This window comes from Lissotriton helveticus, chromosome 9 (genome assembly GCF_964261635.1).
Source record: "Lissotriton helveticus chromosome 9, aLisHel1.1, whole genome shotgun sequence".
Taxonomy (NCBI): domain Eukaryota; kingdom Metazoa; phylum Chordata; class Amphibia; order Caudata; family Salamandridae; genus Lissotriton; species Lissotriton helveticus.
The window spans coordinates 121,263,546-121,289,595 of record NC_136070.1 but is presented as its reverse complement, the minus strand read 5'-3'; the positions used below and the strand labels follow the sequence as shown (position 1 = coordinate 121,289,595).

The 26,050-nt window shown below is 43.7% G+C and overlaps 1 protein-coding gene across 2 annotated transcripts in view; it reads right to left on the bottom strand.

Moving 5' to 3' along the window:
- PLEKHH1 (pleckstrin homology, MyTH4 and FERM domain containing H1) overlaps positions 1–26,050 on the bottom strand; it is a 375,057-nt gene that overhangs the window by 169,543 nt on the left and 179,464 nt on the right. For both annotated transcript variants that reach the window (XM_078659588.1, XM_078659589.1), the window contains exons 7-8: positions 17,043–18,055; positions 15,195–15,273 (exon numbers count right to left, since the gene is read on the bottom strand). In XM_078659588.1, the coding sequence (XP_078515714.1) occupies positions 15,195–15,273; positions 17,043–18,055 (1,092 nt within the window). The remainder of the gene's footprint in view (positions 1–15,194; positions 15,274–17,042; positions 18,056–26,050) is intronic.

Genomic DNA, 26,050 nt, shown 5'->3' with positions numbered 1-26,050 from the left:
CACGGATACTCCAACACCTTGGCTTAAGTCCAATGATTTCCCATGTCTCCGTGACCGCTTGTTGCGAAAGGGTCCTTGGTGCGCCCCACAGGCAGAGCGCTAATTATGCAAATCAATTCCTCCTTCCTCCCGGTCGAAGGGAGGAAGGAGGAATATATAGGTCATATATATATATATATATATATATATATATATATATATATATTACCTACTGGCGGTCGCCAGTAGGTATATATAGTTAGGATTTTTTCTCTATGGGATTTTTGAAAATTCTATGTCTAATAACTTTGGCGTTTGTGGACGGAATTGGCTGAAATTTTCAGGAAAATGGCACATTTTGTTTCTGAGCAGCCCTTGAAAATTTGGGGGGGGGGGTTCGTCAAGGGGGGGCCGAGAAAAAAGGGGGGTCCCAAAACGTGTTTTTAACATTGAGTTTTCCATAGGGCGGTTGGCCTCACTTTTAGCCGAACGGCTGAATGGATTTGCACGAAACTTGGCAAAATTGTAGGGACTGGTAGCCCGATGTGCCTTTGCTAGGTCTCAATATATGTGCTCCAGTGGATTTTGAGAAATTAACGTTCAAAAAAAGATATATATCTGTAACAGCGGACCGGGCAGCGCTCCGGTTCGCGGACTTTACGCGTAACGGAACTTCGCGTAGCGAAGCTGATTGGCTCTCCGGCGTCTGTGAACATTCCAAACAGTCCGTAGCGGCCGCCATCTTGTCTCTCGGTAGGATCGAGAGACAAGAGGAGGCCAAAGCGAAGGGGCAAATGACCATAAGGGGGCATAGTAGATCCTCGCTGACCCCCTAGGTTTGATGTGGAGGTTTTAAAAGGGTCCCGCGGGGCAAAAAAAAATAATAATAATAATAATCGAACGGCAAAATGGATTTGCACGAAACTTGGTAAAATATTAGGGACTGGTAGCCCGATGTGCCTTTGCTAGGTCTCAATATATGTGCTCCAGTGGATTTTGAGAAATTAACGTTCAAAAAAAGATATATATCTGTAACAGCGCTCCGCTTCGCGTAACGGAGGTTTGCGAAGCTGATTGGTTCTCCGGCGTCTGTAAACATTGCAAACAGTCCGTAGCGGCCGCCATCTTGTCTCTCGGTAGGATCGAGAGACAAGAGGAGGCCAAAGCGAAGGGGCAAATGACCATAAGGGGGCATAGTAGATCCTCCTTGACCTCTTAGGTTTGATGTGGAGGTTTTAAAAGGGCCCCGCGGGGCAAAAAAAAAATAATAATAATAATCGAACGGCTGAATGGATTTGCACGAAACTTGGCAAAATTGTAGGGACTGGTAGCTCGATGTGCCTTTGCTAGGTCTCAATATATGTGCTTCAGTGGATTTTGAGAAATTAACGTTCAAAAACAAGATATATATCTGTAACAGCGCTCCGCTTCGCGGAGATAAAATTATATCTGTATTACCTAGCTGTTGCTAACACCAGTTAGCGACGGCTAGTAGGAGATAGCGACCATCTTGGGCCCCACTTTGCATGTGAGTGTTATTTATCACTAATGACATGCAAAGTGGGCATGCCAAGATGTTAGCGACTGGAAACAGTCGCTAACATCGCTATCTCCTATTATCAACTTTTGGAAATATTCGAGATAAGCGCGAATATCTCCAAAAGCTAGCACCTGCCCTGAGCAGTTCTTAGCCATGTTATCCAATGGGAGGTGGATAACATGGCTAAGAGCATTAGCTCGGTAATGCATGAATATCGCTGAGTTTTCAGCGATATTAATGCATTGCGGTCGTTTATTATCGTATTTGCGATAAACCTTGATAATAGCAAGGTTTATCTTCGATAATTTCTGACGATGCTTAGCGGTAAAAAAATCGTTGCTAAGCATTGTTAGGGATAAATATCGCTTAACTTTGGTAATATGCCCCAACGTCTGTTAACGTTCGATTCGAAGGAAATCAGGAAGTGTTGAAAAACATTGTCTGCGCCATCTTGTCTTTTTTCAAATGCCACACTTTTGTCGTGCACGGCAGCCATTTTAGATGCCTTGACCTGACCCACTCTGTGCACGCTGTCGATCCTTAGCATGGCTCCCCACCCTCGCAAGCATCTCCCCCAGGAAGTGGTCACCCCCGCTCTCTGTCTTATGCATGGGTAATAAACCTCCCCCCATCTGCGCTGCTCTTCCCTGAGAATCACACCCTGTGCCCGCCCGACACCTCCCTTTCGCCCTATTCACTACCGCACCCTCTGACACTCCTTTTCCTCTGTGTCCGATTGTCCAGGCTGGTCCTAGGGTATCAGCTAGCCCTGCAGATGTAGTTTATGGCCCCAGCTGTAAAGAATCACCCCTCTTCAAAGGAGTTATAGTAGATCAAGGCCCACACTCGATGAGATCCGTCACAGCAGACGCGTTCCTATTATCTGAAAACCATCCTGTATTGTGATTGGGGAGGGGACCGAGCCTGAAGCGGAAGATTCCAGGGATGACTCTTTGTACATCAAAGTTTTTACAATTATGTGTCACATTAAAAATATATAGCACTCCGACAAAGTAGTAAGATTATAAAACTTTAATAACTTATAAATATATACAAGAAAACAAAAATAGTAATAACATATAAACATTTTTAGGGAAAAACAACGAAGTAGCAGTCGGCTGTGCGAATAGTCCCAACGCAGCACAACGTCCAGATTTCCGGCGTGGGGCGTCGCGGGGGGTGGGTCATCAGTAGCAAACTGTTGTGCGAATAGTTCCAAGGCAGCAGAACGATGGCACCAAGGTGATGTCCAGTAAGTTGCCGCACTGGTTTTGGTATCCTACAATGCTGCTCCGAATAACGGCGTGGGGCGCCCCGGGGGAGGCGGCGTGAACGGGCCTCTCCAGGTGGAGTGTCATCTGTTGTAGTGGGGCGCCCCTTTACCGTTTCAGTTGCCATTCCGTCCGTTTTTGGTCCACTGTGTCAAAAGCCGCAATTCAGCTGAGTTGCGCCCACTCTTGCGGTGCAGCGATAGGCGGCTGTCACAGGACTCTCAAAATGGCGGCAGGCTCTTTCCTTTTTGGGCCTGGTCCACTGAAATGGCCCTGGGACACCTTGGAAATCGGACGCTTGTCTGCTAGGTCTTGGACCCCATTCTCGAAAGCGTCCCCTCCGCCTTGAGGATTCATCAAAAGTTTTGGGGGCCCCCGACTCCTGTAGGCTTCTGGTGGGGAGCGGTTGCCATGATTGCTCGCGGAATGACCACGACGGAGCTACGAGATGGTGGTGCTCTCATGCTGACGCCAGCTTCAGTCTGAAACATCCAGAAACAAGGTGGGGCTTTCATCGTTTGGGAAAAAAAAAAGTTTTCATCCAATGAAAAGTGTTGTTTTTAGGTCATATGATCAAGCCTTCCATCATTAGGAAACCAAAAGTAAAATGAACCAATGAAAAGTTTTATAAACAAGTCACATGACCTGTTATGCGGCATAGGGTATAAAATGCGGAGAAAATACGTTGGCACGTGAGGCGGCGTCAGTAGCGGACCGATGTGCGAATAGGCCGAAGGCAATACAACGCGCCAAGATCCGGATGGCACCGAGGTGGTGTCCAGCAAGTTGCAGCACTGGTGTGGCCATCCTACAATGCTGAAAGTCGGCGTGGGGCGCCCCGTTGGCCTGTGAGTTTGCGTCAGTAGCGGACCGATGTGCGAATAGGCCGAAGGCAGCACAACGCGCCAAGATCCGGATGGCACCGAGGTGGTGTCTAGTAAGTTGCCGCACTGGTGTGGCCATCCTACAATGTTGAAAGTCGGCGTGGGGCGCCCCGTTGGCCTGTGAGATGGCGGCAGTAGCGGACCGATGTGCGAATGGGGCCAAAGGCAGCGCAACAATATTTTCGGAATAGAAGACACCACAAGGCGCTGAGATGCCAAGATCCGGATGGCACCGAGGTGGTGTCTAGCAAGTTGTGGCACTGGTGTGGCCATCCTACAATGGTAAAAGTCGGCGTGGGGCGCCCTGTTGGCCTGTGAGATGGTGTCAGTAGCGGACTGATGTGCGAATGGGGCCAAAGGCAGCGCAACAATATTTTCTGACTGACACCACAAGGCGCTGAGATGCCAAGATCCGGATGGCACCGAGGTGATGTCTAAGTTGCGGACCGATGTGCGAATGGGGCCAAAGGCAGCGCAACAATATTTTCTGTATGGAAGATACCACTAGGCGTTGAGATGCCAAGATCCGGATGGCACCGAGGTGATGTCTAGCAAGTTGCTGTACTGGTGTGGTCATCCTACAATGCTGAAACTCGGCGTGGGGCGCCCTATTAGCCTGTGAGATGGCGTCAGTAGCGGACCGATGTGTGAATGGGGCAAAGGTAGCGCAAGAATATTTTCTGAATAGAAGACACCACAAGGCGCTGAGATGCCAAGATCCGGATGGCACCGAGGTGGTGTCTAGTAAGGTGCACTGGTGTGGTCATCCTACAATGCTGAAACTCGGCGTGGGGCGCCCCATTAGTCTGTGAGATGGCGTCAGTAGCGGACCGATGTGCGAATAGGCCGAAGGCAGCACAACGCGCCAAGATCCGGATGTCACCGTGGTGGTTTCATAGTTGAGAGGCACTTCATCTGCAGTGGGGCGCCGAGATCCGGATGGCACCGAGGTGATGTCTAGCAAGTTGCTGTACTGGTGTGGTCATCCTACAATGCTGAAACTCGGCGTGGGGCGCCCCATTAGCCTGTGAGATGGCGTCAGTAGCGGACCGATGTGCGAATAGGCCGAAGGCAGCACAATGCGCCAAGATCCGGATGTCACCGTGGTGGTTTCATAGTTGAGAGGCACTTCATCTGCAGTGGGGCGCCGAGATCCGGATGGCACCGAGGTGATGTCTAGCAAGTTGCTGTACTGGTGTGGTCATCCTACAATGCTGAAAGTCGGCGTGGGGCGCCCCATTAGCCTGTGAGATGGCGTCAGTAGCGGACCGATGTGCGAATGGGGCCAAAGGCAGCGCAACAATATTTTCTGAAGAGAAGACACCAAAAGGCGCTGAGATTCCAAGATCCGGATGGCATCGAGGTGGTGTCTAGCAAGCTATGCAGTTGAGTTGTGTGCGCACTTGCGGCGAATAGGTCGAAGGCAGCATAACAATGTTTTCTGAATAGAAGACACCACAAGGCGTTGAGATTCGGTTACCACCGAGGTGATGTCTAGCAGGTTGCCGCACTGGTGTGGCCATCCTACAATACTGCTCCGAATAACGGCGTGGGGTGCCCGAAGGGGGGGGGGGGGGGGGAGGCGGCGTGAACGGGCCTTCCTAGGTGGAGGCTCGTCTGCTGTAGTGGGGCGCCCCTTTACCGTTTCAGTTGCCATTCAGCTGAGTTTCGGCTGCTCTTGATGCTACAGCGACAGGCGGCTGCAACAGGACTCTCAAAATGGCGGCCTGTTCTTTGGATTTGGGCCTGGTCCACTAAAATGGCCCTGGGACACCTTAGAACTCGGACGCTCGATTTTTTTTTCCTTTCCTGTACATGCAAAAAAAGGTAAATGCCCGGTACGTTACACGCTTCATCTGCCACGATGAACTCTCCAGAGGAACCGAAAAAAAATATAGTTATGGTAACTATACCATGCATCGTCATATGGAGAGGTGGCACCAATTAATTATAGTGCTGCATAAAAGAGAGATTTGGAGGAGAACCCCTGACCTGCTAGTACATTCATCAAAGAAGTGGCACTGACAGCATCAGAGGCAAGGGAAACGGTCCCAAATATTTAGAAGAACTTTGGAAAGATTAAAATGACATGTTTAGATTGTGGCAAATTAATTTCATGTGGACAGATGAGTGTTACTCTAATAAATACAGCATATGACCATCATCATAGTCGATGGTTGGTAGAGACATTTTGACTATATCCTGGACCTGCCCGTCCTCGCCCAAAATGGCGCCGGAATAAATGGGACTCGTAACTCCTTGTTGTGTACTGGTTGCAGAACCTTGAAATCACGAGATACGTATGCAGTTTTGAAGCACATGGCGGGCGGGGACGAGAATTGATTGAATATTTCGACATCCCTATTGATATTAAGTTCTGATGTGTTATTGATTACTGTACTATTGAAAGTTCGAATTAACGTCACCCATGGTACTTGCCCGCAAATGTATATCTAGATAATTTTATTGTAACTGGCCCTGTCGTATTTTAATTATAAAATGTACGTCCACCGATTCCGTAACTGTTAGACACCTTAGTTCTTGCAACCTAATGGCCCGCCCGTTACGTTCCTCTACAGTGTAAATGTCTACTCATCATATACGATTACAGTTTGCTCCGTGGCAGGCCCACGTGGTTATAGGCTCGTATTTGTATAATGAAATTTTCACAATAAAGGTTTTTAAAAGAAAACATGGTAGTAGTATATACATTGGTAAAGTTTTTAATAATAGTCACTGTTTTAGAATCATTAAAAGGCAAGTGAAATAAAGCAGACCAATTACATGAAGGGTAAAAGGTATAATACGAAGGAACGCAGTAAAGATAAATGGTCAAGGGCTGTTGTGTTTTCTATTCCTGCAACATAAAGTGATCGATAAGAATCTCATATTCAGGCGTATCGGCGACTAAGACAGCAGGTCGACCCTCTTTTGCTCAACGGCTCCGTCATGGGACGAAGAAACGCTCTTTTTTTCGAAAAAAGAATATATTTTACTTGCAGGACAGTTGTAAATTTTCCGGGAAAGTACATTAGCCTGGAACATTATAACATATATTTAAGAAAAAATAATGTTCGGAAGTAATAAAAAGCGTAATTTTTAGGTCATATGACCAAGCCTTTCATCATTAGAATAAGAAAAGTAAAATGAACCAATGAAAAGTTTTATTAACAAGTCACATGACTTGTTATGCTTACGTTACGCGCTGCGCGCCCCGGATGACTTCCGGATGCGCTAACGCGGCGCGTCATATGACGCATTACGCTACAACGCAGGTCCAGAATATAGTCAAAATGTCTCCACCAACCAGCGGTCGGAACACAACCCCTTTCAGCAGGCTAAATAGTTCTGTTAAATGACAACAGAAGGGACAGGCAACAAGAACCATCAGTCAAAGAGGGGAGGGCTAGTTCTTCTCTACCGGGTTACATTGGGGCGCTACCGGAACTGATCGAATTGGTAGTCTACAGTGTTTCTGGATGTTTCAGACTGAAGCTGGGGTTAGCATGAGAGCAGTACCATTTCGTAGCTCCGTCGTGGCCATTCCGCAACCAATCATGGCAGCCGCTCTTTATCGTTATTTTGGGCGGGGTGGGTGGCGGAGCCGAGCTGTTTTGCAGCCATCATTGTGTGGAGTTCAGTTCATTTCACTAGTTTTGTATTTGTCATGAGGGGTTGTTCCTAATGTTTCTATTTTAGCGAGGTCAAAAAGAGATCCCGTTAGTGGCCTACTGATTTTGCTCGATTCCTTTTCTTTTTTTTTTTTACACGATTTTTCGTTATCTGCAAAGACTAAACAGAGTATTGCGACTCTGTGTTTGTTTGTAAATAGAGAATGAACCAAAGAGAACCAATTCTAAAACAGTAAATACTTGGATAACAATCAATCAAATGGAGAGAGAAGCAGGCACGACGTATTACAACGGGGGCAAAGGCCTGCGTTAACTACCCTTCACTATGTGCAAAGAGAGAGTACTCCTAATAGAAATGAGGGGGGGGGGCACCATTCAAAGCAGATCAGTGTGCATAAACACGAAAATGTTTTCACTTACCACGTACTTGACATTCGACAGCTTATGATATTTGCCATTAAAAAACCATTGAAATTCACTGAAAAAACCATAGGTTATAGATCATATATAGTTAGGAATTAGCATTTACAAAACCTTGAAAATTCACTGAAAAAACCATAGGTTATAGACCATATATAGTTAGGAATTAGCATTTAAAAAACCTTATTTTACTCACACAAAACCATTGAAATTCCATATATAGTTAGTTGCACTAACTATATATCGCGCACCCGCAATCCACTGCTGATGATGTCACATATTACATCATTCATGACATGGTCAGTGACATCACTGATGACATCACTGATGACATCTCAAATGACATCACTGATGACATCACTGATGACATCTGAAATGACATCACTGATAACATCTCAAATGACATCACTGATGACATCTCAAATGACATCACTGATGACATCACTGATGACATCTCATTTGACATCAATGACCACATCACTGATGATATCATTCATGTGACAATACAATGCATCTCCTCACACTTTAATATAACCTCTGTTACACCCAGTGTTAAATACAGAGTATAATTTTTGAAACCATTGACACACCAATACTAGTTACTACATACGCACTCAGTGATTCCTATGTTTACACACACATTCACTCATTTACCCATACAATCATTTATACATACAATCACTCATCTTTACAACACTATCATATGCACTCATACACCTATACAGACTCTCACACTCTGTCACTCATCCATGGAGTTACTCACACACCTAGTCAGTCCTGTAAATAATCAATCACACTTCCATTTTCTATTTTTTCCATTTTCCATTTAAACATAGAGTACCTTACATTTTCAAACATATACTAACACATACTTACTCTCTTATACAATCATTGATACAAGTACACATTGATCTGCACAGAGTCACACATCTCCCAGCCAGCCACACACACACTCAGTCTCCCATACAAATACTTGGACAATCAATCAATAACCCATATAGTTACTCATATAGCTACTGATCAACACATGCAGCAGTTTACAGAACAACAGACATAATGATGCACAAATTAAGACAGTTTAGTCACTAACCCATGCACTCAGTGAGACACATTTAATCACTCACTCATACAGTCAGTCACGCACCTAAATCCTTCATCCAGACACTTATACATCTACTCATTCTTCAATATGTAAAACATATTTAAACTTTACAGAAACACACAGGCAATGGATGATGTCATCAGTGATGTCATTTGAGATGTCATCAGTGATGTCATCAGTGATGTCACTGACCATGTCATGAATGATGTAATATGTGACATCATCAGCAGTGGATTGCGGGTGCGCGATATATAGTTAGTGCAACTAACTATATATGGAATTTCAATGGTTTTGTGTGAGTAAAATAAGGTTTTTTAAATGCTAATTCCTAACTATATATGGTCTATAACCTATGGTTTTTTCAGTGAATTTTCAAGGTTTTGTAAATGCTAATTCCTAACTATATATGATCTATAACCTATGGTTTTTTCAGTGAATATATATATATATATATATATATATATATATATATATATATATATATATATATATATATATATATATCTGACCTAACTACCGCCACTGGAACGTGTGGCTTCCCTCCCCTTTATATTAAGTTGTGGCCCTGGGGGAAGCGGTACCCAGGGCATATTAAGGCTCAGGGACCACTCCCAGAGCATGGCAGGGGGGTTGGATTTATGAATGGTTAAAAAAACTTTACTTTGCATTAAAAAAACAAGCATTGGAAATGCAATAGGTCTCGCAATAGAATAGTTAGACATTTTTCTTTTTGCAAATGGAAGAGTGGCGTTGCGTGGATGAGTAGCGTTGCGTGGATGAGTGGCGTTGCGTGGATGAGTGGCGTGTGTGAGCGGCGTTGCGTGTGTGAGTGGCGTAGCGTATGTGAGTGGCGTTGCGTGTGTGAGTGGCGTTGCGTGTGTGAGTGGCGTTGCGTGTGTGAGTGGTGTTGGAATGCAATAAGTATCGCATTAGAAAAGTTGTAGTTATTGGTCTTGTAAATGACATAATTTTTTTTTTTTTGCGATGTTAAAATTGCTATATTGATGGCTTTGTCATTTACAATGCCAATAGTTATAACTTTTGCAAATGTGACACCTATAGCATTTGGAATGCAACATGTTTAGTATTTACGTGACTTATATGGCAGCTCTGGTCGTTATGCTACATCTCTAGATAGTTTTATCTTCCGCAAATGTGACACCTATTGTAACACAATATGTGTTGTGAGGGTGAGTGAGGGTGAGGGGATGAGGGTGAGGTGTTGAGGGTGAGGGGTTGAGGGTGAGTGAGGGTGAGGGTGAGTGAGGGTGAGGTGTTGAGGGTGAGGCGTTGAGGGTGAGTGAGGGTGAGGCTGAGGTGTTGAGGGTGAGTGAGGGTGAGGAGTTGAGGGTGAGTGAGGGTGAGGGTGAGGGTGAGTGAGTGTGAGGGGTTGTGGGTGAGTGAGGGTGAGTGAGGGTGAGGCTGAGGGGTTGAGGGTAAGTGAGGGTGAGTGAAGGTGAGGCTGAGGGGTTGAGGGTAAGTGAGGGTGAGTGAGAGTGAGGGTGAGTGAGGGGTTGAGGGTGAACGGTTGAGGGTGAGTGAGGGTGAGGGTGAACGGTTGAGGGTGAGTGAGGGTGAGGTGTTGAGGGTGAGTGAGGGTGAGGGGTTGAGAGTGAGTGAGGGTGAGGGGTTGAGGGTGAGTGAGAGTGAGGGTGAGGGTGGGTGAGGGTGAGTGAGGGTGAGTGAGGGTGAGGCTGAGTGAGGGTGGGTGAGGGGTTGAGGGTGAGTGAGGGTGAGGGGTTGAGGGTGAGTGAGGGTGAGGGGTTGAGGGTGAGTGAGGGTGAGGGGTTGAGGCTGAGTGAGGGTGAGGGTGATTGAGGGTAAGGGGTTGAGGCTGATTGAGGGTGAGGGGTTGAGGGTGAGTGAGGGTGAGGTGTTGAGGGGGAGTGAGGGTGAGTGAGGGTGAGTGAGGGTGAGTGAGGGTGAGTGAGGGTGAGTGAGGGTGAGGGTGGGTGAGGGTGAGTGAGTGTGAGTGAGGGTGGGGGTGAGTGAGGGTGAGTGAGTGTGAGTGAGGGTGAGTGGGGGTGAGGGTGAGTGAGGGTGAGGTGTTGAGGGTGAGTGAGGGTGAGGGTGAGTGAGGGTGAGGGGTTGAGGGTGAGTGAGGGTGAGTGAGGGTGAGGCTGAGGGGTTGAGGGTAAGTGAGGGTGAGTGAGGGTGAGGCAGAGGGGTTGAGGGTAAGTGAGGGTGAGTGAGAGTGAGGGTGAGTGAGGGGTTGAGGGTGAACGGTTGAGGGTGAGTGAGGGTGAGGTGTTGAGGGTGAGGGGTTGAGAGTGAGTGAGGGTGAGGCGTTGAGGGTGAGTGAGGGTGAGGGTGAGTGTGGGTGAGGGTGAGTGAGGGTGAGTGAGGGTGAGGGTGAGTGATTGCGAGTAGCAAAAAAATCGTATGGAGCCTGGGGCGTAGCGCAGGCTCCTGCAGGGGGAGGCTGGGACAGGCTGGGGTACCCCTTGAACTCAATTTCTACGACTATCCCTGAGTTGTGAGAAACTGGTGAGGGGGGGGGATTCGGAAGGACGGGGTGACATCATGTAGATTTACACCATGGCATCGTGCTCCACAGCAAGCGAACGTCTCCCACAAACGGCAACATAGCGCGGCACAAAAACTCGGACTCTTTCCCCTGAGGGAAACGCGCACAGGCCTGCAGAACGGCTTATTTCCACCCTGTCAGAAATGGCACCTCAGCATGTGCCTTCCCTCGTCACTGAACAGGGCATATTGAACAGGGTCGAGGGCTGGAGGGCTGGCAGCTCGTCCTGTTCTCTTCCGTGAATGTCTAGCTGATTTGTCTTGCCAATAAAATATTATTTAACCGGGAGATGGAAACGTGCAGAGAAATGGATAGAGAGTGAGCGGAGACAAATGGAGGCGGGGTCTGGGGAGAGCGAGGGTAGGGAAACAGACAATAGGAAAAAGTAGAAAGAGGAAACATGCAGCAATGGAGAGAACACATCAGAAGAGCAGCTGTAAAATGGGATTGCGAGAGGGAAAATGAAAGGACATGTGGGACAGAGGAGAAGAGCACGAGGTGACCCAACAGGAGTAGATGGGTACTGGGGAGACATGACAGAAGTTAGAGATTAAATAGGTGCGACGGGGGTAAGAGGGCTGAGATATAGGGGTGCTTAGAGCGACGGAGATGCAGGGAAGGAGAGTGACGGTCACAGAAGGGGAGAGGTGTATAGAGATGGCGGGAGGCGGACGAGGAAAATGGTTAGAGAAGGAAAGATGAAGGAAGCACGAGGGAGAAAAGGAAGACGTAAGAGGGTGAAAATGCGTAGAAAACAGAAAAGATTAATAGGTGGGGGAGAGGGCTAGCGAGGGGAGAGCAACAGAATAGACGATCGTGATTAGAGGGTGAAAGGAAGAGAGATGAGAGATCGTGGGACGGAGGTGAAGAGAGAGATATTCGTATAACGTGTAAGAGGAGATAGCTGGAGTGATAGATGAGTTGAGATGAGGATGAGGGACATCGAGAGGTAGGCGATTAAATGGAAACGTATTGAAAGGAGATGGGCAGTTGGAGGAAATTAACAAACAAGACGGAGGGCATTGCTGTGGGGAGGGGGTGGAGGAGAAATGCACACGGCGGGCAGGGGAGGGGGCGGAGCGGGGAGAGCGGCATGTGGGTGTGAAGAAGCCGGGGCCTTTGAAGTGAAGCTAAGCTTCACTTCAAAAGGTGTCGGGAGGAATGCGGCTGAGGGAACAGACGGCGATTGCGGCTGAGGGAACTGATGTGCACGCGCTTTTAAGCTCAATGCACATGCACATTGAGCTTAAAAGTCACGGGCACTGCAAGGAATCGCCACGATTCCTTGCTTCTTAGTTAAAGGTTGTTTAAGCCGCAATAGGCTCGCAAGCTCGATGCGCATGCGCATCGACAGGCGAGACCTAAAAAAACTAGAAATTCACTGAAAAAACTGTTTAAAGTAATGTTAAAGTTTGGTGAATATGTCAGTAACAATATTAACGTTTTTAACCACTTGGGAGCTAGTAAACAAACCTCCCCAGTGCTGCGCTGTCCATTATCCGGTGCTGAACTGGACGTCCAGCGGTCGCACGCAGCACTGGGGAGGTAGTGCCCGTGACGACCGTTGGCCGACGGCAGCACTTAAGGGGTTAACACATTTTAACAGCCATTAAAATTCATCAGTTATAGTTAGCAGAGCTAACTATATGAACTCACATATATCACTCATGACTTGTTCTATAACATCACTGGAATGGCTGAAACGCGTAGGCCACCTCACGCTGCTGCTGCACTTGGTGTAATTAATTTAATGTCAGCATAAACTTGTTTCAGTAAACTCAATGACATCATTGATGACATCATACAAGCTTCTTGTGTACACATTGCTCAATAAACGGATATAATATTAGAGCTACGAAAGTAAGTGCAAAATAGCTCCGAATAATATGATGCCTCATTACTGCTATCATCCATACAACGCCTACAGGTAAAGCAAGATTGTGTTATTTGCAACTTTGACCCTCTACCATACACTTCATGGGTAGCCGAGTTCATGCTGTCTATGAACCACAGATGAAGTGGTAACCTATCCTGCACACGGTATTTAATCTGTATACAACTGTTCAGGGAAACCACGTTTCTCCAGATACTGAAGCCCTGTTACATAACTTATGGCCTACTATGGGCCATCCTTACTGGTATCAAGTCCCTGATTGTCCCTGAAGCTACATTGAGAAAATAAGTGGATATATGTAGCAAAGTGAGTTCTGTTAATACTGTTTATAGAGATAATGTATTCTGTACCACACTGTTGGCAGAGAGTAAAACTCCTATGACCACAGAGTATCAAAAAGTATCTGCTAAAAATAGTGTACAAGCTATGTAAAACTTGTCGAAAGAGCGACTATTCACTTAAAAGAACTAAGGTCTGAAGGTGCTATACATCATACTACCTGCAGGTTTCATACTGAGGTGAAAACTTTCCAGATAGCCCATCTTCTGAAGTAAAACAAGTACATACACACATAGGTTTGTACATGGTGCACAAAATCGTCTTGTTACGTAGACACTGTCATGCTGAGACAAATCTGTCTAATAACTTAAGACTGCCTACAATACTCGTTATGTAGTATATAAAATCTTTGCCCTGTTGGAAACCTTTTTTCCTAGAGTAGCAAAAAACATGTGGGGAACATAATGAACACTAGTTGTCAGCTGTCACCTGCACAGAGTTACTCTTCAATACAAAGATTTATAACGTGTTCAATACCTATGATGAATTAGGAGCACATGCGTTTTATAAACACTTGCACACATTGACTGGACACAGGATGTTCAACTTTAGGTAGAAAAGTAATATGGTAGCTACCTGCCACTATGCAAACTATAAAACAAACAAACACACTCATTGGATGATGTCCTCAGTGATGTCATCAATGATCTCATTTGAGATGTCATAAATGATGTCATAGAACATGTCTTGAGTGATGTAATATGTGAGGTCATAAGCAGTGCATAGCAGGGGCGCAAGTTGTAGTTAGCTCTGCTAACTTTAACTAAAACTGTGTTTTTCATTTTTTTTAGTTCAAAGTGTTAATGTTGTTACTGACATATTCACCTAACTATAACTTTTTATGGCTGGACGAGGGCATCATGTGAATTGCGAACGAATGGACTGAGAACACAAATCTTTCACTATCTGCATTCAGTTACTCCACTTGCCTAGACATTCCCTCCATCATTGAAAAAGGCCACAGCACTGCTACATTACAAAGCCCGAACACAGTACAAACAGGATTCCATGGACTAAAGCCAACAGCACTTACTTACATATTCACATAGGACTACGGTACTGGTTCATGGGTGAATAAAGTTCCACACTGTCTAATGTCTGGTCTACATAGACAGTTCGCATCCAGCTACCTCATAAAGCAATGTGCACCTCTTACATTGTAAGGGGGCCTGTTCCAATTAGAGAAAATTGTTGCCAACCTTGTCCCACACGATCCGAATAACAGAGGAGGAGGAGTTTAAAATGCCTGAGTTGACACAATGAGTACCATTAGAACAGTTAATAGTTACATTTGTTATCGACTGGCAAAACTCCAATAGTAAGGGATATGTAAAAAGATAATCACCTCCTACCTCAATAAAGCACATTCAAGGGACTTATCATTTCCTACAAAAGCAGACTGGAAATACCAGAGATGATTGTCTTAAATATTAGCAACCTAAAATATGACATAGCTTTAAAAACATAGTATCTTTGCAAGATACACGCTGGATGTATTAATTGTATTTTTTATTTAAAAAAAGAATCGGAGACTGAACCCTTTGCATGTCCTGAAACATTCGGAAGCGGTGTGGTTGAAAGCCTTGGTTTTGTTCTAGTAACTCACCTCTATTGGGCACCTCATATCCAGGTAACACTTCCGACAGCCTCATTCCTGACTTTGCCAATGCATATATCCGACTTTCCTGCAGCAAAAAGCCACAAATACCAAAGAGAATACATTAAAGATGCACACAAACTCTTTATATTCATATGTTGCATATTATTTTACAATATAAATTCTGACAGTGAGGACCTGTAAGAGAGTCTAGAACTTTAAAAAGAGAGTTGACCCACCATGAACATTTTAGTCTGGATCACAACACCTAATACTTAAAAATGTGTTCTTACCACAGGCATTTGTGGGTCACCCTTTGAATGTCAATATCAGTTTCCAATTTGCGGGTGTCGTGCCTACAGCTCTGATTGCGGGAGTTGCTAAAGGAGGCTTCAAAAATATAGAATGTTTATTTCTTCAACTACATCATCATAGCATTTTAATCAAATGTATACTTATTGCAGGGAGATTAACAGTGACATATAAGATATTTCCAATACATCAAATTATAGGATTTGGAAACTCAGCAGGCAAAAACAACCTGCCCAGATTTCAGTTAATTATGTGTTTTCAATATACCACTCACGCGGTCATTTTTTCTTTATTTATGGCGCACATAATTTGAGATGTCCCCACGTTGATGACATATGTTATTTCTTGTATGCACCAAGGCAAGAAAATGGAGGGAAGTATTGGCATATCATTCAATTCCATCAGTATTAGGAAAAGTAGACCATGTATTTCTTGTAAGAACATTGGAAATGTATGAATATTACAATTTAAAGTTTATAAAATTGGAAATGGAACTGTAAAGAATTGCTGATTGGAACAGTTGTACCTCTATGATGAAACAGAAATTGTGCAAAGAGTGGTGAACCTATTTAAAAAACAAAAATAAATGAATACAGTAGGTGTGACTACCTGAAAGAGCAAGCTAAACTCTTGAAAACCTTCATGATCATTAAACTGTCCATGCAGCATTTTGCCTTGCCAGGGGCACATTATTTGATATAATTCATTTCCAGTATTATGCAAGTGAAACAAGCATTGCCAATACCAATGGATTCGGGTTTTGGTGCTAACGCACACAGCGTTAGCACAATATAGAGGTAAGCACATGGAAAGAAGCCAGCGGGCGCAGACAGAAATATTATTGTAAAGTAGCCCACATGTAGATCAATGCAAGCGCCTGATCGGAGGCACAATGATACACCCGAACAGTCAATAGTATTTGGTAAGAGATAATCCACTGGGCTCAGCCAAGATGGGACTTACAAAATCTGAAGCCAATGGCTACAAGAGGCTGCCTAAAGAAAGCCAAAGGTTAAAAGGGGTTGACCGAAACGCCAATCTATTTATATATTGATCAGTTTGACATCTGTGCTGGCAAAAACCCAGTCTTAAAATGTCAACACATCAAAATGAGTCCTCCTACGACAATCCCTATCAAAGCAAGAGATTCCATTACGGTGACCAGGTTAAGCTCTCCACTAGAGCAGGTGTATCCTGGGGTGATAGAGCCATGCCAGGGTTTTCAGGCATTGCATAAGATAATTCTGTAAACTATGGACTTAAATGAGGTCGGTGACATAATAATTGATTATCCTGCAAACGTTTTAAGCGCTGCATGCTTGGTTGTGAAGTTATAATGTGCACCAAGATTGCTCTGTACCAAACTTAATAAATAAAAAAATAATAATTTTAAAAAATGATTGCGGCCCTGTTGGGCTAACACTATATATCCCTTCGCTAGAGTCTAGCCCCGATCAAAACACCAAAGTTCAGTCTGAAGCATGTTACTTTTTGGTGATTTGCTTATTACCCAGACACAATGAACACGATAGAAGACCGTCTTACCCAGGATGGAAATCTATGAAGTGGCGGTGTTGGAGGTTTGCTTCCTCGATGTACAACGGCTTCTGCATCCAAATACTCCTGCTCTTTCTGAACCAAGCCAAGCAGGTTAATCCCAATCTCTGTCTCCAATTCACCTTCATAGTCCGCCTCAGTTTCCATGCTCTCAGGTACATCATCTATATCAGTTTCCTCAACTTGCACCATATCAGGAGGTAAAACGATGGGCTTGAAGGAGCAGATGTCAATGTTAACTACATGATTTAGACGGTCCGCACCAGGCTGAGGCTGGCTGTAATGTTTCTTGGCAAGCTGAATGCTGTCCCTGGGCACAGAAGGCGTCCTCACCTTTGGCAAGGTCATGCTATTAACCAAACTGCCCTCCCTCACTGGGAAGGTCCTCTCTATGGACGAGGTCAAGGTCACAGTGGGTGCTGGGAGCTTCACCATCATGGTAGGGGTCAGGAGTGGACTGTGCATAGACATTTCCCCTGAAGAGGACGATGAATCTAACCTTTGGGAGCGGAACTTGCTGTTCAGCTCGTCGGAGGAATTTCCTAGGTCAGACGTCTGATTGGAGGAACTGCAATCACTCGAATGACTTTGGTTTTCCAAAGAAGACTTTAGAATCAAGGTTTCCTTGATTGTCCTGAGTGTTGTCCCAGCAGACTCAGCCAAGGGATCTGGAGATAGGCGCTCCAGTCCTAGAGTGTCTTCCAAGTTCACAGTAAAAGCTCCTTTCAAACAGGCAGCAGTCCTTGCAAGGAAGGCCTCATCCGCGGCTCTAGTTGGACTCTGTGATGAAGCTATCTTACCGACCAAGTCAGGGTCTTCATTGTCCATAAGCTCACTTGCTGCCTGCTGAGCGGCACCTTCCGCATGTTCCTGGTATGGCTGCGTTACCCCTGTGCACAGGATCCTGTGATTCGGAGTAGAATGTTCAGCTACAGATGCGAGCGCAAGCCCAGGTAGAATGCTTGCCTGACGAGACTCCACAGGAGGGACTCTATTCATACCTGCTTATAACAAAAACAAATAGTTAAACACAATTCAATTAAAAACGGAGAATTTTTTAACAATTTTATTTCATTGTTGGTGGCGTAGAGATAAAACATTTTGCCGATTGATCGAATAAGAAAAGCCCTTCACATAGACCATTAATACACAAATGTACACTTAAAGCCAAATAAAACAAAGCAAGATCAAACTCAGTGAGACTTTCAAATACTTTAAGTACACATACACAGGTGAATGAGTACATCATTCTGTCAGCTTTCAAAGAAGTCAGAAGAGGCGGTAGGTTGGCATAGGCCTGATCTATAGAACGTTTCTGCCATGTATCGTGGGCCTTTGTGGTGGTGGCAGAGACTTTTAATGTAAGTTCAAAATGTGAGCCCAGATTTTTCCAGTATGCTCCCTTTATCACACTCTACGGTGGTCAGTACATCAAGGATCGCTCATTTCCATGTATGAGCAATTGTGAGTCTTGCCGCCACTAACATATAGGTTACATATTTTTTAGTAGGTGGGTACTCGGAGTCTTCCTCCTTATCGCCAACTTCAGAATAATGGTGACCAAACTTTATGCTTAAGAGGCCTTTAATGTGAGATAAAACGTCTTTCCGGAAAATGGCAACATGCTTACATAGCATACCAGCTTGGGGCAGAGAGTTAGCCCACCACCTCAGTCAATACCCTACCTCTCTGCAAGTTATGGTATTCTCTCTTCCACAGTGTGCACTTACAAACACACAATGCAATCTACTTGTGCAGTTTTACAAAAGCCATTTATAAACGCTGGGATGGCCAAAAGTCGGCAACTAACAAACGCCGGCAACCAACTCCAGGCCGAGTGGCTTCGCCAAAGCTTGTTAACCCGGTATTTATCTTACATTGTGAATACAACATTAATTCATCCCAGATCTGTTCACTTTTTGGTAAGTCACATTCAAAACCAATTTGGTGGATAAAATAAACAGCCTCCAATCCAGAGCTGTCCAACAACACATTTCTCCCCGTTACCATATAGAAGTTTTGCCCTATCTCTTGATATACAATGATAACAGACAAAGCAAAACAGCTAAACATACGAGCACAGGTAAAGCCAGCAATTAAGCGAGTGAGGTTTATCTTTTTGAAAATATATGTAAAATATTAGGCAAACCTAAAAAATCTTAAAAAAAAAGAAGTGGCCCTGCAGCCTGCGTTGACCTTCCTTGGCACTCAAATGCACTCCTTTCAAGGTACCTGTGCACGTGTGTTCAGGCTAGTTGCTGTCACTCATAGTGCAAGGCAGCTAGTGGATGAGGTAGACTGGCCCACAGGTTACCCACGTGTCTATGGTGGATCCAGGCATCCAAGGAGATATTGTAGTCCAACTAACCCTCAATATGTTGCGCAGATCATATTATCTGCCAAATCATAACACCAAAACATATGTGTCACCAATAAGCGGATAACATATCTATTACTTAATGATAAAGCATTACTTCTAGTCCTACTCCCTCGCCTTCCTTCTTCACCAATGAGGCCCCTTGCCTCCCATAGACCCAACCTTAACCTATAACAACATACCCCAACACCTACTGCAAGTAAACAAGCCGAGCCATAACTCAGTTGGACCGCACCGGAGGGTTCCTAAGGAAGGCGAGGGGGTACGACTAGGAGTAATGCCATTATCAGTAAGTAATGGCCCTCCCACCCTAGCCTTCCTTCTTAACCGATGAGGCAAATAAAATAGATAATAGCAATAGACCACACAATAAAACAGTGCACAGATCACAACACCACTCCCCTATTCCCCCATAGAAGAGGCTTTGGTTATTCAATTTCATCTCCTAATATTGGTCCATAGGTGTATTTAGATAGTGCTCGATTTGAATGCATTTTACTACTTTTTTGTTACTTTTTCAAGCATCAGCAAAGCCAATGAGTACAACTTCAATACATTAACGAGTATTTGCGCATGTCCATGTTAACACATTATTGTCAGACCGACTGTCTTTGCCAATGCTTGTTTTAAAAAATTGGAAAGCAATTAACGGGGTGGCTCTCGTCTACTTGGCGGATGAATAAACCCAACTATAAAACATTTTAATTCTTTGTGAGAGATACTTTTTCAGCCCATTGGACATTTTCTGGATATTTTCTAATGATACTTTCTTTGCAGGAGCATGCGGCACACAGACAAAACTGCTTTGCTGTTCCTCTACTCCTGCCTAAAGTCCGATAGGTAGGGATCAAAGTTCTGACTACGTCCATGCCAGTGCTGATTATTAATCATCAAGCCAAAGAGACTATCCATTCGGTTTAATACTGAACAGAAGCAGCTGGAAGAACTGGTGTGAAAGGATTGTCAGGTTAGCTAGAATATAAGCCATGTGGTCAAGCGACAAGGTTGCAGACTTGGACCAGGGAGGCATGGGTTTCAGTGCTTGATTAAGGATTGTGATTATGTGTAAATATCTCTTCATTTAAATTGTAGATCTGTGTAATGCAATGTAGTGTGTGAAAGTGTGTCATGTAAATTGTGTGCAATGTTCTTCCACTGTAATGTGCCATTCATCACCACGCAGCTCCACTATCTATCAACAAAACCAATCTACGGCCTACGATCAAGGACACTGGAATTATGCGGCAGAAGAAGGCAAAATTATGCGGCAGGGCTGACCAAATTATGTAGCAAGTGTAGCATCGTAGTTCTCTATGCTCTTCATGGCACAGCTGCGCTGATGTCATGGAGCACTGGAACCTAATATGGAATGTTGTGCTTTGACCTAGAAGCAGTTATAGTCATACCCTGATGCTGGCTGGGATCTTTCTTCTAATAAACCACTACTTTTTATCTTCAACTTGTTGGTTCCTATTTTACATTTGGCGACGCAGGATGGGATAAGAAGAGAAGATCTCAACACCTATCTCAAAAAAAAAAAAAAAGAAATTTTTTCTTTGAAAACTCGTGGACTTTTCTGAACACAATTAATGAGATACTACGTGGCATTCAACTGTGAAGATTTGGAAATACTTCACTGACTTTGGACTTCAAAAGAGAACTTCATTTTCATCTTTTCAGGGTAAGGAGAAACGTTTTTTTTTTTCTCTCTTTCATAAAAAAGGAAAACAGAACTTTTGTTTTCAAAATTAGCGATTGATCTTTATTGTTCCTGTTGCACCTTTACGATCGCTTTACCAGACGTTTGCGCTTCATTTCATTATTGGAAGAAGCGATCTACTTTGCGATCTGCATCTTTTAAATAGAGCCATACCTGCTGACTCCTCGCGAGCTCATCCCGCTGCATCCTGTCGAGAACGCTGACACCGTTACCTAGCAGCATTTCAGAGCCTTAAAGTGGACACACCAGCTTTGCTCGTCTTCACGGCGGTTCGCGGAGCCTGCTGGGAAGCACGTAAACGTGCCGCAAGGTACGCTGGGAGTCACGCTGGCGTGGGCGCCATCTTGGATTGGTCAACTTCCGCATTTTCATTTCGGAGTGAGTTTTCATCGCATTTCATGACTCCGGAGTGCGTTTTCATCGCTAATTCTTACAAATCACCCTGAAGTCTCTTATTTATTACAAGCTTTGCCACAATTTCAAATAGACAATACAAAGGTACTGTTTTTACTACTGCAACCGTTTCTCTACCTTTTGGAGACTCTCACTTGAATCTGTTTTGTGTGTCCAGCTACTGTGACACACACACTAGACTTTGCACCTACGAATTTTATTGTTTTGTGTGCACTCACTGTGACACACACACAAATTTGACATTTAATTCTCTTTTTCCCGTGCTAATTTGTTTTTATTTTTAGCTCTTGTTTTCTACTTGTTGGTTACAATAATATGCAAAACGTAACTGCCCCCCCCTTCTTCTTATCCTCACCTGGAGATCCACCTATCAGATGGAAAAAATGGCGTAAGGTGTTTGAAAGGTATGCTAGAGTGTGTGGATCTAGCTTAAGTGCTGAAAGAAAGACCGCCCTACTGTTACACTGTTTGGGAGCAGAAGGACAAGAGGTATTCGATCATTTGCCTGACCTTGATAATAGTAGTTTAAATGAATATGAAATGTGTATAGCCAAATTAGATGAACATTATCTTCCTAGAGTCAGTACAATTTTAGAAAGATATCATTTTGGTCGGAGAACACAATTAGAAGAAGAGACAATTGAGAATTATATTACAGCTTTAAGAAAGCTGGCTTCTTCGTGTAAATTTGGTGCAAGTCTTGATGAACACATAAGAGATCAGTTCATGCTCGGATGCTATATTGAGAAGGTGAGGGAAGAATTGTGGCAGAAGGACGAACCCTCTTTAGAAGAAGTTCTTACTATTGCTAAGAGGATAGAACATTCTATCAAATGTGTAGAAGTTATAAAGAAAAATGGGGAGAACAAAATTACTAAAGACACAGTAAGTGTTGTAAAATCTACTCCTAGAATAGGCGAAAATCACCAGAAAGAGTCTAGAAATGAAAATGGTGCAAGCAAAATTCCCTATAAAAAGAAGGAGAACAGTCTTGATTTCTCCCAAGTAAGATGTTATAGGTGTGGTAAAATGGGACATTTTGCTACGGATAGACAATGTCAAGGTTGGAAAGCATATTGTGGTAAATGTAAAAGGAAGGGACATGTTACCTCATGTTGTAGAGGGGGAAACTACAAAAGTAGAGTGAGTGAGATATTTTATGACTTTGAAAATGAATGTAATTCTGATGAAAATCTAGATTGTAGCCAAATTTGTATACAAACTGTAAGTGCTGAAGAAGCAAAGAATTCGCCTTCTGACGAAATTCTAATAGAAGGTTTCCCCACAAAAGTTTTATTTGATTCTGGAGCAAAAATCACTATTGTTGCAAAAGATTTTTTCTTGAATAAGTTAGGCCAAAAACTTAAGTTGTCTCGCCCTGACATAAGACCTTTCGGCTATGCGGGACAACCCATTAAGCTACTTGGGGTGTGTGAAGGAGTAATCAATTATAAGAATAGGTTGACCAAAGCAAAAATTTATGTTTCTCAAAAGGGAGATAGCATAATAAGTTGGTTTGCTCTCAAAGATTTGGGGGTTATGCTTGATCCAAATTCGACCCCTCCTATTGTGTTAAAAGAGCCTTTTCCCTCTACCTCCCATACAATTTCTCTGGTTTCTCAAGATTTCACCACTGAGTTGAAAATGAAGTTTCCTAAAGTATTTTCTGAAGACTTGGGATGCCTTAATGATTATTGTCATCGTATCATTTTGAAAAAAGATGCTGTACCTGTTTGCTGCAAAGTACGAAATGTACCTGTGGCTGTCAGAGAGCAAGTTAAAGCTGAACTTGAGAAACTTATCAAAGGAGGCATAATTGAAACAGTAGAGGGAACAGAATGGGTTGCCCCGATTGTTGCAGCTAAAAAATCGGACAACTCTCTTCGTCTCTGTGTCGATTTAAGGGAGCTCAATAAGTGTGTAGTCACTGATCATTACCCTTTACCCAAAATTGCTGACATGCTTATGCTACTCAAGGGTGCTAAGATTTTTAGCACCATTGATCTACGGTCCGCATACCATCAGATTAGGTTGGAAGAAGGTTCGAAAAATTTAACCTCTTTTGTGACACCTTATGGCACCTTTAGGTTTGTCAGACTACCATTTGGTTTAGTGTCAGCCGCATCGGTTTTCCAAAGGGCATTGGAAAGGGTCTTAAAAGGTCTACAAGGTGTCAGAATATACCAAGATGATATTCTTGTGTTTGGCGTGGATAATTCGCAGCATGATTTGAGGCTTTTTGCAGTCTTAGAAAGACTATGTACTGCAGGTTTGACTGTTAAGATTGAAAAATGCAAGTTTAGAAAGACTTCCATTGACTATCTAGGTCACACAATTACTGAAGGAGGAATTTTACCTAAGGAAAACTTAATCTCTACCATTTCTAAGTTGTCTTCCCCTCAAAATAAGGAAGAATTGATGAGTTTTTTAGGACTTGCTGAATATTACAGTAAATTTGTGAAAGATTTTGCCTCTTTGTGTGCCAACATGAGACAATTATTGATGAAAGGAGTGGATTTTGTTTGGGGAGAAAAATGTCAACATGAATTTGAAGTCATCAAGAAGAGGTTAGCTTCTGCACCTAAACTGAGCAGTTTTGATCCTTCTGAGAGATCAATTTTGATTACTGATGCAAGTTTGAAGGGCTTAGGTGCAGTACTGATACAGAAGTTTGAGGGCACCGAGAGGGTCATTCTTTTCTTGTCAAGGAGTTTAAAGGGAGCTGAAACTAGATACTCAGTTATTGAGCGTGAAGCTCTCGCTGTTTACTGGTCCATCAAGAAGCTTAAAAATCTATTATGGGGAACCACCTTTGAGGTTAGGACGGATCACAAGCCGCTTTGTGAAATTTTAAAAAAGAAAGGTATTGATGCTGTGTCTGGAAGGATCACTAAGTGGGTTGTTGGGTTGCAAGATTATGATTTTGATGTAAAATATTTACCAGGGGTAGAAAACAAGGTAGCAGATGCCTTATCCCGCCTTGTTCCTAGTTCTGAGACTAATGATGAAGAAGATTGTGATGAAGACGATGAGATGGTTTGTGTTGTAGAAGAGGCTGTCATAGATAAGGTGAGGTGGTTGAAGATGGTTCAAGAGGATTTAGTTCTCATGGAAGTTCTTAAACTATTAACGACAGGATGGAAAGTCAAACCCAAATCTAATGAAGGCCTCGAGAAATTTTGGCATGTCAAAGATCAGCTTTCAGAACAGGATGGCTTACTTTTTAGAGGAACTAGATTGGTTCCACCTCTAACTCTGCGGGATGAGCTTATGTCTTTAGCACACATTGGCCATTTAGGAGTCTCTAAAACCAAAGAGATATTGAGGAGGTCATATTGGTGGCCTAATATGGATTTAGAAGTGGAACGTAAGGTTAGAGATTGCATTGACTGTGCCCTTAGTGAAAAAGTAGCTAAACCTAAGGTTCAACCTATGGTGATCAGAGACAGACCGAGTGCACCCTGGAAAGAAGTTGGTTTGGATATTTTGGGGCCCATTGTGTCTGCTGGTTGTGAGTGGTATGTTTTGGTCCTTGTTGACTTCTTTTCCAGATGGCCAGAAATAGCCATTACTCGTGGCATCGAGACTAAACATGTAGTAGCCTTTTTAACCAAACTTTTCGCAAGGGAGGGCATTCCCAACACCATTCTCACGGATAATGGTCCCCAATTAGTATCTAACGAGATGGAACATTTTCTATTAGACCAAGGTGTAAAACACAAAAGGTCCTCTTTGTACCACCCAGAAACCAATGGTATGGTTGAGAGGTTCAACCGTGTTCTCAAAGAAACCATCAGAATGGCCAAGTCTGCTGGTACAGATTGGAGGACAGATGTCTTTAAGAAAGTCAAGGTTTACAGGATATCTCCCCATGCTGTTACTGGGAAGACTCCGTTTGAACTTTTTAGATCACGCATTCCCAATACCCTAGTGGTACCTGCATGGGTCAATGATCTACAACCAAGTCCTCATGATGTTTGTGATGACTGGATGTTGCGTGAATCTTCTAGAATTGAAAATAGAAAAAGAGATTTTGATGCAAAGAATTCTGTAAAGGTCACACCAGTTAAAGTGGGAGATTGGGTAATCATTAAAAATCCCTGTAAAAACAATAAGGCTACCTTTAAGAAGCCCATTCGGGTCATTAAAGTTTTTAAGAACGCCATCAAGACTGCAGATCATCGTGTATGGAATTTGAACAGGGTGGTGGTAGTTAGAAATGATCTTGTAGAGGCGTCTTACAATTCTCATTGCCAAATTCCTAGTAGTGAACCCTCTTCACTTCGTCGCAAGTCCACAAGGATGTCTCATTCTCCTGAGTATTTAAGAGACTATGTGACTATGTGATTTATGATTTTATGTTAATTTTTTCCTCCTACTTCGTTTCTTATTTAAGCCTAAATGTTAACTCATTTCCTTTTGTAATTTTGTTACTGTTGTTAAGAAGGGAGATGTGTAGCATCGTAGTTCTCTATGCTCTTCATG